This window comes from Clupea harengus, chromosome 6, assembly GCF_900700415.2.
Source record: "Clupea harengus chromosome 6, Ch_v2.0.2, whole genome shotgun sequence".
Lineage (NCBI taxonomy): Eukaryota > Metazoa > Chordata > Actinopteri > Clupeiformes > Clupeidae > Clupea > Clupea harengus.
In genome coordinates this window covers 28,399,862-28,414,861 of record NC_045157.1, presented here as the reverse complement: position 1 = coordinate 28,414,861, position 15,000 = coordinate 28,399,862, and the positions used below count along the sequence as shown (strand labels likewise).

Below are 15,000 nucleotides of genomic sequence, written 5' to 3'. Positions count from 1 at the left end.
AAAGCATGAATAAAAGTCTGCAATTTTGTACTGGAAATAGACTTATCAAGGGAACCAATGTCATGTCATGTGATTTAAAAAAAAATCAGTACAATCTGTCTCTGTAGATAAATGGTTTGGGGCTTATTTGTGTATGTTGAAAGAAATAGAAAGAAAGATACACCGATATAGACCACTAGAGAGATAGACAGACAGACAGACAAGCAGGCAGATACCTTTCTCCGTTTCAGCGCTGTCTTGGCCCCCTGTACACTTTCACACAGCCGGCATATAGCTTCCCTGGGAGGAGAGAAGGCACAGGAGACCCAGTAACCCAACTACTCGAGACCAGACATGACACACTTCCCCTGTGCTCCAGTCTCCAGTAGTGCTCCACTCACCTGCTACTCACTCCCAGCACACACAGTCAGAGCACACAAAAGCCCCAGCGAGGGCCATTCTGAATTCATTCATGGGCATCAAATTTCAGATGAATTAAAAAAAGTGTTGTCTGCTCTAAGCAGACACCTTCCTGTCTTAAAGCGATGTTTTCATTGATTAAAGCCGTGGTGACACATAAACGGCAGTGTTCTCTAATTGCTCTCGTGCACAGCGCCCACGGTGAGTCAGACAGGAAGGCAAAATTGAAGTTATTATGTGGAGATTTATCGCACACTGCTAGGTGAGGATGACAGAACGTTCTGGAGGTGGACAAGGAGCAGGCTGTATGCTCAAACGGCCACTGTGGGATGGGCTAGCTATCTGAGGTCTAAAACATAATCACTTTAGCTGGGTGACAGGAACCATTCTCAAATCTGCATCGCAACCACATTTGCATGGTGAACCATGTTAACCAAGTGTCTGTGTTTAACTCATGGGGAAGAAGCCATCTGTCTAATGAAAAATGATTTTTAAAATAGGAATATAGGAATTGGAATGTTCCTAGTACGGATAATTTTAATCTCAGTAAATAAAATCTATTATCAAATTGTGCAAACCAACTCCAAAATGAAATACTCAAATGTAAAATTTCCAGTGCTTATTACATTTTAGAGAGTAGGTAAATCAGGAGTGGAATAAAAAATATTCTGAAGACATCTGACAAGTGGAACAAACTGCCTTTCATGACATATGCATGAAGCTTATGAACTCCAACTCGTGATAAAACACAGAAAGAGAGTGAGTGAGTGAGTAAGAGAGAGAGAGAGAGAGAGAGAGAGAGAGAGAGAGAAAGAACAAATACGAGCATCTCAGGGCCTGTGAGCGGTGGGGCTGCGAGGGAGAGGAGAAAAATCAATGGCCGACTGACATCCTCTGCCGGGGACTCGCCCACTCAGGGCAGAGGGGTCACATCCAGCCCAGAGCCTGCTAACATCCTCTGATGAGTGCGAGAGGCCCAACGACTCCCACGCCTGCCCCAGCCCAGGGAGCCCAGGTCTGGGAGGGCCACGGCGCTCTCTCCCAGTCACGACGCTCTCCGCCGGTAGGCCGTGGTAGAGCAGAGGCCGAGGCTTCTGCCTCCGGGGAGACCATGGGACAGGAACAGCATTGGCTGGGCCAGACAGACAACCAAGCCCAGTGTGCTTGGAAATATTAGATTTAGCAGCGCACACAGGGGGTAGAGAATACAGCCCTGTGTGCTCCTTCCTCAGAGCTAATAGATTGATGAAAATTAATCAAGCGCTACACAGAAGCCTCAGTTAGCTATGCATCTATGGCCCCCGTTTAAAAAAAGGAATACATTGCAAGAAAAAAAAGCACCACCCTGATTCCCTTTGGTCATGGCAGTGACAAACAAAGTATTTTTCTCCTGGAAACAAATTACAATTGATGTCTCTCAACCTCTTTAAATATTCAAGGCAACATTAGGAGGAAATTTGCCCAAATTGAATTTTCTAGCACATCATTCTTTGCGCAGCAGCAATGGCCTGAACACAGGCTGTTCTGTTTGACCAGGGCCAAGACTATCTCTTAGTGTTATTTGGTTGACATATAAACACAGAGACCAGACGGCCCAGAACATATCCTGTACTGAGTGGATTACACTTTTGTCCTTTTTTATCAAGAGTCTAGTATAGGCTGGAGGTTTAAGTGACTTTGATGGCAGAACATTTCCCAAACGAGCACAAATACCTCTTTCTATGAACTGGGACAGGGCAAAACCCACACACAGCATATTGTGACATCAGCATGGATTAATGTGTTTAGCTGCTAATGGCTTGATAATGTCCATCCAAACACAACCCTCACTGTGCTTTCACTAATGGCTAACTTTCATCTCAACACGTCACCCTCCTCACACACACACACACACAGACAGACAGACACACACACACACACACACACCACAAAGAAGAGGGCCTATCTCAGTGCTTATATGGCTGGACCTCAGGCGGCCTGAATGCTAACAACAGTGAGACTCTTACCGTGTGACTTGCGTTCTTGTTTCGAAGTCCAGAGCTCTCATTGACTGGATCACCTCCAAGCAGCCCATGTACTACAGGAAACAAACACAACAGCACACACACACAGTTACTGGGAGGAAGATCATCACTGGGCACGGCCTCGGCGTATCTGTCAAGTACCTTTACCTTGAAGCAGCTCAACAGCACACTGGGGAAAGGGAAGCTGAAACATTACTGAGCATTTAGTAAATTCAACATGGATTAACAAGCAGGCATGTCCATGGCTCCACGTCCATGTGACTTTAAGGGATTATAAGTATAAGTATATTGATTTCATTGTGAAGCAGACGTTAAATACGAATAATATAATACAATTTTTGTCCTATGTATTCATATGCAAATAGGAGGGATCATCCTTCATGTGTCAACATTAAACAGTGGATGTTACAATCGAAGGATCAGAGACCATAATCAACCATGGCTCTCAAGTGTTTTTCATGTTAAATCACTGTGATTGACAACAGCATGTTTGGATAGCCTGTAGTTTATATAATGGCACAACAATGCGATGTCTGCATAGTTTTGATCCTCCACATTGAAGTGTGAGACCATGTTAAATGTATATGTGTTTGAATGCGCTTGTGTGTGTGTGTGGGCGGGTGTGTGGCGTGTAGTGGGGGAGGGGCAGCGCTCCACTCCTGTAAGAAGCCGAATCCACCTACGCAGTCCGGCAAGCAGGCAAGCAGGCAGGCAGGCAGGCAGGCAGGCAGGCAGGCAGGCAGGCAGGATGCGCAGACGTGTTTCTATTCCTCCAGCAGAGCTGCTAAGGCCCAGCCGGCACAGGGGCAGGTGACTCACCCGGCCAGGCTTACGCCAGGATGAGTAAGTCCACCGCCGCTCCCTCGCTCCAGAGCGGGGAGGCCAAAGGAAATCAATGCAGCACCAGCCGGCGCGCGCGCCTGTCAGTGTGGTCCATGGAGCCTGGCTCTCACCTCTCTCTTATTCTCTTTGAAGCCCGGCGAAGAACATGTGTGGGGCTTAATGGTCAAACACTCCAGTCACGCCTCCCGCTCACATCAGAAACACGTCCTTTTCCCCTCTGCTACCTTTTCACATCTTCTTTTCTTTACATTTACTACAATGTTAAATGCTATCATTTAATGAAATGAACCAATTGTGTTACCATCAGCAATCAGTAGCTAAGGAATCATATACACATACTGACTGGGCGGCAGTGGGTAGTGCCAGTGACGACAGCAGATTTGCAAAAACTGTGACGTGTATCAAACCTGCCCCATGCTAAATGATCACACAGGTTACTACTACAGCTTTAGGTGCAAGCAGAAGGAAGTTGGGAAGACAAGAGAAGCTGCTGAAATGTCTGCAGCTCTGTCTCCTGACCCACAGACCTTTTAGCCAGCTGTTCCCAACTGCCTAGCCATCCAGTGCAACATCTTTGAATTCACATCCCTGTGTCTGTGCTTCCCAGCCATGAACCCCCCCATCCAAGAGGAAACAGAGGAAGACAGAGCGTGAGAGAGAGAGAGAGAGAGAGGATGAGTCATTCCTGCATGAGTACAGGAAGCACTGCGCGGCGTCTGTGAGGGAGGGGGTGGGCGGGGGTGTGAGTGTGAGTGTGGGGGTGTGCTATGTGTGTGTGCGCACATTCATTCATCTCCCAGGCGCTTCTATTCCTCTCCTCTCCTCTCACTCTGCTCCTCGGCATGCAGGCACTCTGTTGCTACAGCTGGGTCGAAGCAAAAATGGGCTCTGTTGACTTTTGGTAGTTCAGGGGTCAATTCAACTTCGGAGGGCAAACATGACTCTGTGTGTTTGTGTGTGTGTGTGTGTGTGTGTGTGTGTGTGTGTGTGTGTGTGTGTGTGTGTGTGCGTGCGTGCGTGCGTGTGCGTGTGTGTGCGTGCGTGTGCGTGCGTGTGCGTGTATCTTTGTACGAGAGAACATGTGTGTATATCCATGCGTGTGTAAGACCTCATAAGCTTATACGAGTGTGTTTTGTGTGTGTGTGTGTGTCTCTGTGTGTGTGTGTGTGTGTGTAATTTGCTTATTGGAGTTCAAAGCGGAGCAGCAGGGGCGATGAAGGCATATGAATGGGCTCTAGCACACAGAGAGGTTATATAAGCTCATGCCTTTGGGGAGAGATTGCATAAAGCACCTATCTAGCGTCATGCTGGGCATGTGGGCATCAAACACTCCCAGTTTCCTCCGCCAAACAAACAAAGGGACAGCAACACTCACTGGCGCCCGCACGGCAACTCCAGTAGTCTTTGGTCATGACAGCCCGTATCAAAGGACGACTGGTTAAAACGACAAACAGGTCAGGACGTCTTCTTGCTTGTGGCTTTGTTTCCCCGCAGACAGTCAGGCAGCTGAGCTCTCACCGGAGGCAGGTTATGGACCCATGAAAAGTGGGGTAGTGGCGCAGTCTCCATTGAGAAATATATGGCGTGACGACCACAACCGCAGCACATGGCACAGTAATCTGGTCACTGTGCCAGGTATAAATGAAATTTAATAGTGGTTTGCCTGCAGAGGATGCTGTATAACTTGATAGTGCATAAGCACCCTTCCTCACCATTTAACATCAATTCACAATCTAAGGCTTTTGTGGTAGCCGAAGAATACAGTGCGAGATTAAGGATGACCGACGTGTGTTATGTTGCATCGTGTCATAGATGCTTAAGAATGAGTTATTGTGCATCATGAGGTGTCGATGTGACACAGTTTCTATGGATTTTATAATTAGTGATAAATCATGGTCAACCACAAGGGCAAAGAGGCAAAGCTCCAAGAATGTCACACCCACTCCACCACTCACAGTGTTAAGACTCCTTTCTGCCATGTGAAAAACGGAAGAATATGCTCCATGTATATTTTAAATGTCATAGTGTGGAAGGAAAGTATCCATTTTGGTCATATTTGATATGTTATAATGCATTAAACGTGTGCTAAGCCCTACCAGATTTCTGTGGAGGTGACAAAACACTTATGTAGTCTTCACTTAGCTCCACCAGCCAGCTGATTCATTTTAAACGTAATGAGCCATACAGATTCAATAAGATATGTATAGCTTTGTATTGCTGGTCCTGAGGTATCAATCACAAACAGATTTGATTTGTTTTCATTCAGCAAAATGGCTCCACACTATACTGTATATCCCACTTCAAGCTGAAGGTGATTTCAGACTCGTACCTTGATCTTGAAAGACACTCCGCAGTCTGGTTGGTCCAGTCTGCACCAGTCGATCTCCATGTTGGCCTTGCAGGAAGATGACACACACACCGGGTTGCGTGCCAAAGGACAGGACATGCCGTGATGACCGGTGGTGCCAGGACAGCAGTCGGATGCAGGTGCGGGCTGGTTCCGGGGGCTCAGCCTGGGACTCAGCCCCCGCCGCCCCAGCAGCGAGGCTGGGCTGGAGATCTTGATGTTGGCCATCCGGGGAATGAAGGCGCACAGGGTGGACGAGCTCCCCTCCTGTGGGGGAGGCGCCACTGGGTCCAGGAGGGCCAGGCTGCCGGGTGGGTCGGGGGCCACGCAGGGGGCGTTGGTGCCGACTTTCAGGGGTCCGCTGCTGCCCTGAGGGCTGTCCTCCAGCGAGGTGACCGAGTCGTTGCGGAGGCGGCTGTACTTGGATCGGTACAGCATGCCTCTCTGAGCGAAGAGACCAGCGTTTGCACAGACTTTGGGCAAGTTGGACTCTTTCATAGCCACAGAGGGCAGAGGGAGGGAGCCGTCGAAGTTGGACAAACACTCACACACTCGCCAAGGGCTGGACGACCTGCACAGAGAGGGAGGAAGTAATGGCACACACAGAGTAGCGGCTGAGAATGCGCAAGCAGTATGCTCTGCCCTACCAGATCATGCTTGGGTTAACCCTTTCACTAAAACACACAGGAAAGAAACACTAACATTATTTTCACCTGTTCTTTACAGTCAACAACTGGCCTATGCCCTTCAATTCACAAATCCAAATGACAGTAAAGGTTGTACAAACAAGTCATGTTTGCATTGACATGAATTTGCCAGGATGTGTATCAGAGTTCTATCAAACACCATTTATAATCTAAAGTAATGCCATGAACTAGTTCTTTCTGACTGATTCCACTCACCTCCGTGGGGCAGAGCCATATCCAGGATGGCAATGTTATCCTGTAGCACCCTGACGGGTTAGTTTACCGCTCCCCAGCAATGCCACCATAGCAAAAAGAGGTCCCGACACTCACACTATAAAGCCTCTTCCTCGGCAGAATGCGTACGCGTGTGTATGTGAGTCAAGGTCCTCTTTGCGCCGCGGTGCTACAGCGAGCGCTGTCGCAGTTTTCATGAATGAAGTTTCCTTTTTTTATGAATGAGTTGCTCTCCAGTACTGCGCATGCTGAGAAACGCGTGAATGGGGGAGAAGATGCCTTTAATTGACTGACAGTCCCCCGAGCTTTTTTTTCTCCGCAAAACCATCGCCCAATCGCGTACAAGCCGAATGACTCATCCACCATAGCAGCAACCATTTGAACGTTCTCTAGTATTGTAATCAGTTTTCTATCTTAGGGCAGCCAATCACACGGACAGGTGAACGATGCCCTTGTGTTTGGCCAAACGTTCAGCCGATTTGGTGTGAAGGCAGAGGGAATTAAACGGAAGCTAGTGACTGGGAAAGACACACTAGATGCGAAAAGCATCTCTAAATGCTCGTTACCTTGGACACTGACACATATAGTATTTTCCTCCAGGGAAATTACAAAGCCGCTTTTTTCAAGTCCGTGTTCTTTTTATGGACCAGTCACAATCTGATTCAGCTTCCTGAAGCACTCTGTCAAACTATCGAAGCGACAATATTAGGCTAACATTAATCAGCGAGAGTCTCCGTAAACAGAGTCCTGCTTAAAATCACAAGATAATTCAGCTGGTATGATGTCATATGTGGACCTGCCTTTGTACTAGACCGTTTTAAATAAAATATGAAATTAGAAGATGCCTTTCGTAATTTGTAATGAAGCTTACGTTGCATTAACGTTAACAGGCAAGAACATTAAGACCGGATGAGGCTCAGCCTTAACCAACCCATAACTGGTCTTTAGCCCACAGACTTCCCCTGAACATTCAAATATGAGATACTGTACCGGAAGGGCAGAGGCAGTTTGTTTGCATATTCGTCCTATCAGATCCAGAAAATCTAATCCTCCCTGAACGTCCCATCATAACACCTATTATAGACTGAACCCCACATGTAGCCAACGAGTTTACAACTGTTTTAGGAGATGCCAACTCGAACATGAACTGAACAATACTGGGCTTTCTATTAGGCCTACGCAGCAGCAAGGATTAGGCAGGAAGATGGTGTAAAAAAAAAAAAAAAAAAAACGATGTCAACCTAAGCCTAAATGTGTAAATACAATTTATATACCAAAACTAGTTTGAAAAACACACATGACCTTGTTCCTTTTTTTTTTAAACAACATTTTATTATCATTAACGATAAGTCAGATAGTTAAGATTACAATTAGGTATGCGAGGCATCTACATGTTACTAGTGCTGTACAGTTTTAAAGAGCAACTCTTAAATAGTAATATAAAGAACAGCCACACACTGAAAAAGGTACTTTTTCACATTAGTTACAAGAGGTTGTTTGCTATTATGTACATAGTGCAAAGAACACATTTGCTTTCATTACTTCAGACACATGGTAACAAAACGGTAGAGGAGTGTTGACAAAAAGCCTACAACACACAGTACCTTTCATCAAACAGAAGACCTTCACTTTATTACTGGCATGTCTACAACATTGTACTGTTCCAGAGCCATGGTATTGCACAATACTTAACTAGACTGTTCATGTGGGAGCGTTTGCCATTATGCCTGAACATGATGAAATATATGTCTGAACATTTCATTCATAGTCATACAATTTGGAAGTTCAACCAAAGTCAATTTCAAACATGGTGATAAACTCATATTTTAAACACAACACTTAATCCTGATCATTCAATTTTTTTTACCCCTCCTTTTTTTGTTATTCCTCAAAGGATTGGTTGCACATTTTCTCACAAGCTAGATGGGTTACAATTACTGATTCTGTTACTTAACTAGCTTAACACCATTGCTTTGTGTTCCAAGTCCATGATAATACTTACATTCAAAAACACACACAAAAAAGAGAGAGAATTGCATCAGACAGCCGGCCATAATACATGCTCAACTCTGCCACGGTTCTACCAAAGCGGTTTGAAACGCTGATATTACAATAGAGGTGATGCCCAAACTGTGACTTTCCTGAAGACGTTTGGTACTCTAAAAACAGTGCTAGAAATGCACAGCTTTTTGCAGTCCCATCTTAAAACAGGTGTTTTTACCACCCCAGTCCACTGTGGCAGAGTTATCCAGGCGTAGTGGCAGCTAAAACAAGGAGAAATAACTCAAAATTAACAAACAAAATGAACAACAAATGTGGACCTGAGGAGACAGGATTGCAGGCGGGAGGAAAGAAAGATGGATCGGTGGTGAGAAGAGACAAGAAGAAAAGAGAAGAGAAGAGAAGAGGAGAGAAGAGGAGTAGAGAGGAGCGGGGGGCTACAGAGGAGCCTGTGGTGAGTGTGTGTGTGTGTGTGTGTGTGTGTGTGTGTGTGTGTGTGTGTGTGTGTGTGTGTGTGTGTGTGTGTGTGTGTGTGTGTGTCTGTGCGTGTGTGTGTGTGTGTGTGTGTGTGTGTGTGTGAAGAGCTGACATGTCCAGGGCAGAGCTGCAGCTTCAAGAGGTGCTGGGAGGAGGGCCCTGCCGACACACACAGGACACTGGTTTCCCCGCACATGCCACCCCAGCCTTGGCCCAGTCCCGCTGTCTGCGTGCTGCAACCACTCAAATCAAGAGGCGCTGCTAGAAGAAGCATTTATCATCATTTATACACCGCCCACATCCTATTTGGTGAGATGCCCATCTAGAATGCCACTTTACAAGGCCAATATGTTTGCCAAAGGTGAGGCCACAGAATCGCGACTCCGTACCATGACCAGGAGAAATAAACCAGCGAAGAGGGAGTATGAACAAGCAACAAAGCACACAGAAAACATCCCCAGATAGCTTGTTAACCACGCAAGATAAATACAACAGATTAACTATTATAACAACCTATACATGGTATGTACAATCAAGACATTTGTTCTGGATTAAGTTTTCATTAGTCAATATTACCAACCTCAAACCATTGTCACACAAACAGACATTATTTGAGATAAAAACCAACGAAAAAAAAAAATATATAAAATAATAGTTGTGAACTGTGAAAGGTTTACAAGATTCACCAAGATAGAACTATGATTTTGAAAGTAATGACTCACACATATTTTAGTCATACATTTCTATCACAGATCCCATTTTAATGGGGGTTTTCATTAGTGGAAGGGTAGCCTTATTCATCTCTATTCCCTGTTTAAACGAAAACGGGTCGTCCCAAATCTGTCTAACAGGAAACACAACCATGAGTGAATAAATTAATGGGTGAAGTACAGCAACTAAAATCAGCTAAAGAGCCGCTGGCTGGGCGAGAACAAATACATTCTCAAATGAAGCCCGTGGTCCCCGAACATAGCTAACAAGCCACCACTTCTGATGAAGACAGATCAAGAGACTGGAGAAGCATGAGGCTCCATCCCTGGGCCACCGAACTGGAACTCCATCATGGAGTCCCTTCAAGACAGCAACCAATCATTCCCGGTGCAATACTAAGGATTACGTCCAACTAGTAAACTGGTAAAGGGGGTCTTGAGGGACTCGCGATTCCCTTTGAAAGACCTCACTGAAAGAGTCAGTCAGTGCAAGGTAATTCAAGTATGAGGGTGTTGGAGATGTGGACTAATGACGTCCCTATTCAGCTCTCCAGCTACAGCTCAGCATTGTGTGTGAGAGTGTGTGTGTGAGAGTGTGAGAGTGTGCCTGTGTGTGTGTGTGTGTGTGTGTGTGAGTGAGTGTGTGTGTGTGAGAGAGTGTGTGTGAGAGAGTGTGTGTGAGAGTGAGTGTGTGTGTGTGTGTGTGTGTGTGTGTGTGTGTGTGTGTTTTTCAAATATGTTTGGTTTCATACTGTAGGTTGGTCGATTTCCTGAGATAATGTTAGGTTTGGAGCCAGACACTGCTTTTGGAGGCTGTGGAGCTGCTGGTTGCTTGACAGGTGAGAAAAGGAGAGGATGCTGGGAAGAGTTGGAGGGTATGAGGAGGTACAAATGAAGAGGAAGAGGAAGAGGATCTCGGTCCATCAGCCCAGAACCTTTTTGGGCTCCTTCGCCTCTTTGTCGCCCAGCCCTGGCTCCACAAGGTCAGAGGAGTCCAGGTCCTCCTCACTCGCCACACCTTCCTCCTCCTCCTCTTCATCGTCCTCCTCCTCCTCCGTGCTTTCCTGACTCTTGCCCAGCTGCAGGTTCTCCAGCGTCTTGGAGACCCAGGACTCAATGCGGCTGCAGTTAAGGGAGGGCACCTCCACAGAGATGGGCTCGGGGGTGTAGTCGTCCTCCTCCTCCTCCTCCTCGTCCGCCTCCTCCAGCATGCCCGGCACCAGGGTGCTGGTGGTGCTGGTGATGGAGGAGTCGAGCGGGTCCCGGGAGCTGCCGTCCAGAGACCCCGTCTCCGTGCTCTGCTGGGAGGCCCACTCCAGACGGTCGTCCGTTTTGCCGCCTTCCTCCTTGCCTGACACGGAGGGTGCTCCTGTTCGGAGGCTGGTCTGGGACGTTGAGGGCACGGAGGTAACGCTGGCGCTGGCGCTGCTGCTGGCGCTGGTGTTGGCACTCGAGCTAGCACCGGCGCTAGCACTTGAGCTAGCACTGGCGGCCGTCTTCCCCTCTTCATCCTTCGGGGCCGACGTGCTGATTGTGGACTTGCTGCTTGCCTCACTCTCCATGGGCTCTAACGCATCTGACGTCTCCACCATGTTCCTCCAGTTGGTTTCTAGGGAATACCAGATAGACACATCAATTGCCTTAATTAATTATAGAAGAATCTTATGATAAGCACTTAGTACAGGAGCAAATATCTATCATACTATCCGTATCAAAATCTCCCCACTATGCCAATACACAGAAGTGCAATCCATCTAGTCCAAATCAAAGTCTTACCGTATTCCTTCTCGTTGACCTCAGAGATGGGCTCGGAGATGACGCTGCAGAAGGAGATGGCGCTGGCGGCGGACGGGTTCCGCGAGTGGCCCATGTGGTGCGTGACCTTCTTGACGTTCTTCAGGGCCTCCTCGGCCTGCTCCTGCTCCAGGGACGACACCATGTCCTTGTAGGCCTTCCTGGCGTCGTCCGTCAGAGACACAAGCTGGTTGAACAGACTCTGACGACGCAAAGCAAAGGGAAGAGAATGTAAAGACAACCCCGTCATTCAGCACTTCAGTCTGACCAAGGACATTAGTCTCAGAAAGCACACAGAACTATATAAACACACACGTGTATTGGGTAGGGTGAAAGAGGGTGAGAGAGAGAGAGAGAGAGAGAGAGAGAGAGAGAGAGAGAGAGAGTGAGAGTGAGAGTGAGAGTGTGTGTGTGTGTGTGTGTGTGTGTGTGTGTGTGTGTGTGTGTGTGTGTGTGTGTGTGTGTGTGTGTGTTTCATAGATACCTCTGCTCCAGAGAAGTTGAAGATGCCTACAACACTGACTGGGACCAACTTGTTGACACAGCGACCCAATGCTTTCCGGCCCAAAGCAAACACAAAGGGAATCTCCTGCTCTCTCGCCATCGCAATGACATTGTACAGAGCTTCATCCAGACCCCCTGTTTCAACACATTGTAGACATTAATATGTTTCTGAATCTTTTTCCCAGACACAGGGCAGCTATCTTGGGCTACAGTAGTCATATTTAATGGAGCACACTGCCCTCTTGTGGAAGGTATTTGAAATGTTTCTTGTGTCCATCAGCAATGCTCGTGTTCCTTATCTCTCTTCAATTTATTCTGTGTACACATTAAAAGTTTCTACTAATAATACTCTGAAGTACTGCCCCAATTAAACAGAATGTATTCATTTTAGTATCCTAAAGACAAGGACTTTGTTCATTTCTAAAATTCTGAACAAAACCCAGGGTTGTAATTGTCGTTGTCAATAAATCTTTATTAGAAGATTTCAATAAATCTTTGTTAGAAGCCAATGAATGAAAAGCCATAAAATCCCTGGGGACCAAAAAAATAGCTGTATCATAGCCAGATGAAGGACTGCCATCTTTTTTTTTTTTTTTTTTATTGCAAATGTTTTTGTCATTTGACACAGTTGCACAATATGGCCAACCTTTGGACTGGATCTTCTCGCAGTTGGGGGAGATGATGACACATTTGATCTTCTGCAGCTTCATGTGCTTGGTGACCTCCCTGAGCCCCATGACCAGGCGCCTCTTGGCCTTGGCCTTGGTGGGGTCCTTCTGGTAGACACGCTCCTGGAAGCGCACCAGCTCCTGCAGCAGCATCGTCACGCTCTCGTCAATCTCCTTGTTCAGCACCTGGTTGCAGTACCTGGGTTAGAGCAGTGAGATCATGTTGAGGGGTCATGGTCAAACAGCAAGCCCCAAACACTAATATACCTCACAGCCTGCAGACTCCCCATCCCAAACTGATCGTTATTATTGTTATATTTGTGGATGTATCAACAATTTTTCTAGCACTGGTATTTAAAAAATGTATTGATTTCCCTGAGCAGCTGTCATTTTGATAAGCATGTGGCGAATGGAGGACATGATTTACTCATGCCCAGCTCAGTTCTCTTAATCCTGCTCTGCAAGGCGGGAGGCGTCCGCAGCCTGAGGGCCTGAGCCGCGGTGGGCGGCCCGCCATTGTTCCGGCGCAGGAGCTGTGCGCTCGAGGCCCGGCGAGCACAATGGGCTCACTGCGGCAGACATTTTTTGGGAGACAAAGCGGGGTTTGTAAAGCGTGGCATACATTGTGCTGCGGAGAGCAGGACACGTCGGTGCGCCACACACTGCACTATTCATCGCTGTGTGCGTGGACACTTTTCAAAAAGACTCGTTAGCGTCGACAGCGAGGTGGGACAGACACACCACTCCAGGGCCACGACTGCTGAAGACTGCTGAAGATCAGAACAATCATCTCTCTGATGAGCTCAAACGGAACAAGACGTCATGTAGCAAGGTGATAACGCCAGGCAGACAGGCTTGTTCTGAGGTATCCAGGGCGACTGTATGAGGGGGTATGAGGGGGTAACTAGTGCTCTCTCTCTTTCTGAGGGGTTTAGTAGCTGTGCTGACCAGTGGGGCAGGAGGCCAGCGGCTGTCTGACTCACTCTCTGAATCTGCGGCTGTGGATCTTGGTGATGGCGGAGGCCATGGGGCTGCCGATGCCAGAGCTGGCTGGGGAACCCTGGGAAACCGGCGTGATGCTGTACGGCGAGTTCTGACTGGCTGGTGACAGCGAGGCGTCGCTGGGCATGCTCAGGCCATTCTCTGCAAAGCAACAGGAAGTGCAAGGGTAGTGTGAGAGCAGACCACATGACTTTCAAACTGTCAAAATAGAAGTCCCATATAGAGCCACTGAAGTTGACTGGCAGCGCGTGAGCACTCACCCTCCTGGGAGACGGCGTCTCGAGTGAGGTCGTCCGTGAAGTGAAGGTCATCGTCGCCCTGCTCTTCAGGACTAGCGGCGTTCTGGTCCACGGAGAAGCGGCCCTTCCTCACCTCCCTCTCCTTCAGAATGATCTGGGGACAGAGGCAGGTCGGGGGAGACAGGTCGACAAGAGTTATGAAAGTTTGGATAACGAGGTTTGTAAACTGAATTTCTACTATCAAAACCTACATCTTGTCAGATGTACCATCTGGCTTGGCGTGGCAACACAGACCTCAAAATTGCCATGTTTTGCCTTTGGTTTTAGGGCTGACCGGCTATGGTCGTAGGGTTTGTTACCTTCTTGAGGGCAGTTGGCCTCTTGACTTTTGGGATTTCCCGTTCCTTCCCCCTCTTGATCCGTGGGGCGGTGGAGTCCAGAATGTTGTGGGGGGCCGCGTAGGGCTGGCCTTTCACCACTGCAGGCTTGCCAGCTGGTTCCTTGCCATGGAAGGGGGTCGTGGTGCCAACTGGTTGGCAAACACAAAGGAAACTTTGTCAATCTCACTAACCCAAAAAACAGTGCTGCCAACTCATTAACCAAGGCCACATTTGAAAGTCCAATGCTAGAGACTTTAACAGGCAACACAGTGCAGCCTATCAGTGCTTTTCACATGACTCCAGATTAGGCCTCCGGGGCAGGCCTGGTGTGTGTGTGTGCGCTGGCTGGCGTACCGGTGTAGGAGAGCGGCTTTGTGTTGGTGAGCTGCCGTGCCTTCATGGCTTGTTGCTGCCGCTCCAGAGCAGCCAGCATGTCTCCCAGGTCCAGCTGCACAGGAGTCTTGCTCTTCTTCCCTGCAGCCTTGGTAATTGCGTCCTACAGAAGGAGCACACACACACACACACACACACACACACACACACACACACACACACACACACACACACACACACACACACACTGGTCATTTGTGAGATAAAATGTCTGAGGTCCACAGGAACATAACATGCATTCAAACTTGATGACATTGCATTTGACCATCATGAACCTCCTTGAGAGAACACTGTAATTC

At 47.7% G+C, this 15,000-nt stretch overlaps 2 protein-coding genes across 2 annotated transcripts in view; both read right to left on the bottom strand.

Annotated features, from left to right (window-relative positions):
- LOC105889012 (SHC-transforming protein 1) overlaps positions 1–9,057 on the bottom strand; it is a 15,708-nt gene extending 6,651 nt beyond the window's left edge. Inside the window, exons 1-4 of the mRNA XM_012814769.3 lie at positions 6,516–9,057; positions 5,596–6,184; positions 2,406–2,476; positions 216–279 (exon numbers count right to left, since the gene is read on the bottom strand). Of these exons, the coding sequence (XP_012670223.2) occupies positions 216–279; positions 2,406–2,476; positions 5,596–6,111 (651 nt within the window). The 5' untranslated portion in view covers positions 6,112–6,184; positions 6,516–9,057. The remainder of the gene's footprint in view (positions 1–215; positions 280–2,405; positions 2,477–5,595; positions 6,185–6,515) is intronic.
- Positions 9,058–10,384: 1,327 nt separating this feature from the next.
- secisbp2l (SECIS binding protein 2-like) overlaps positions 10,385–15,000 on the bottom strand; it is an 8,957-nt gene continuing 4,341 nt past the window's right edge. Inside the window, exons 2-9 of the mRNA XM_031568645.1 lie at positions 14,663–14,804; positions 14,288–14,457; positions 13,950–14,082; positions 13,671–13,830; positions 12,666–12,886; positions 12,000–12,154; positions 11,498–11,717; positions 10,385–11,330 (exon numbers count right to left, since the gene is read on the bottom strand). Coding sequence (XP_031424505.1) covers positions 10,645–11,330; positions 11,498–11,717; positions 12,000–12,154; positions 12,666–12,886; positions 13,671–13,830; positions 13,950–14,082; positions 14,288–14,457; positions 14,663–14,804 — 1,887 coding nt within the window. The 3' untranslated portion in view covers positions 10,385–10,644. The remainder of the gene's footprint in view (positions 11,331–11,497; positions 11,718–11,999; positions 12,155–12,665; positions 12,887–13,670; positions 13,831–13,949; positions 14,083–14,287; positions 14,458–14,662; positions 14,805–15,000) is intronic.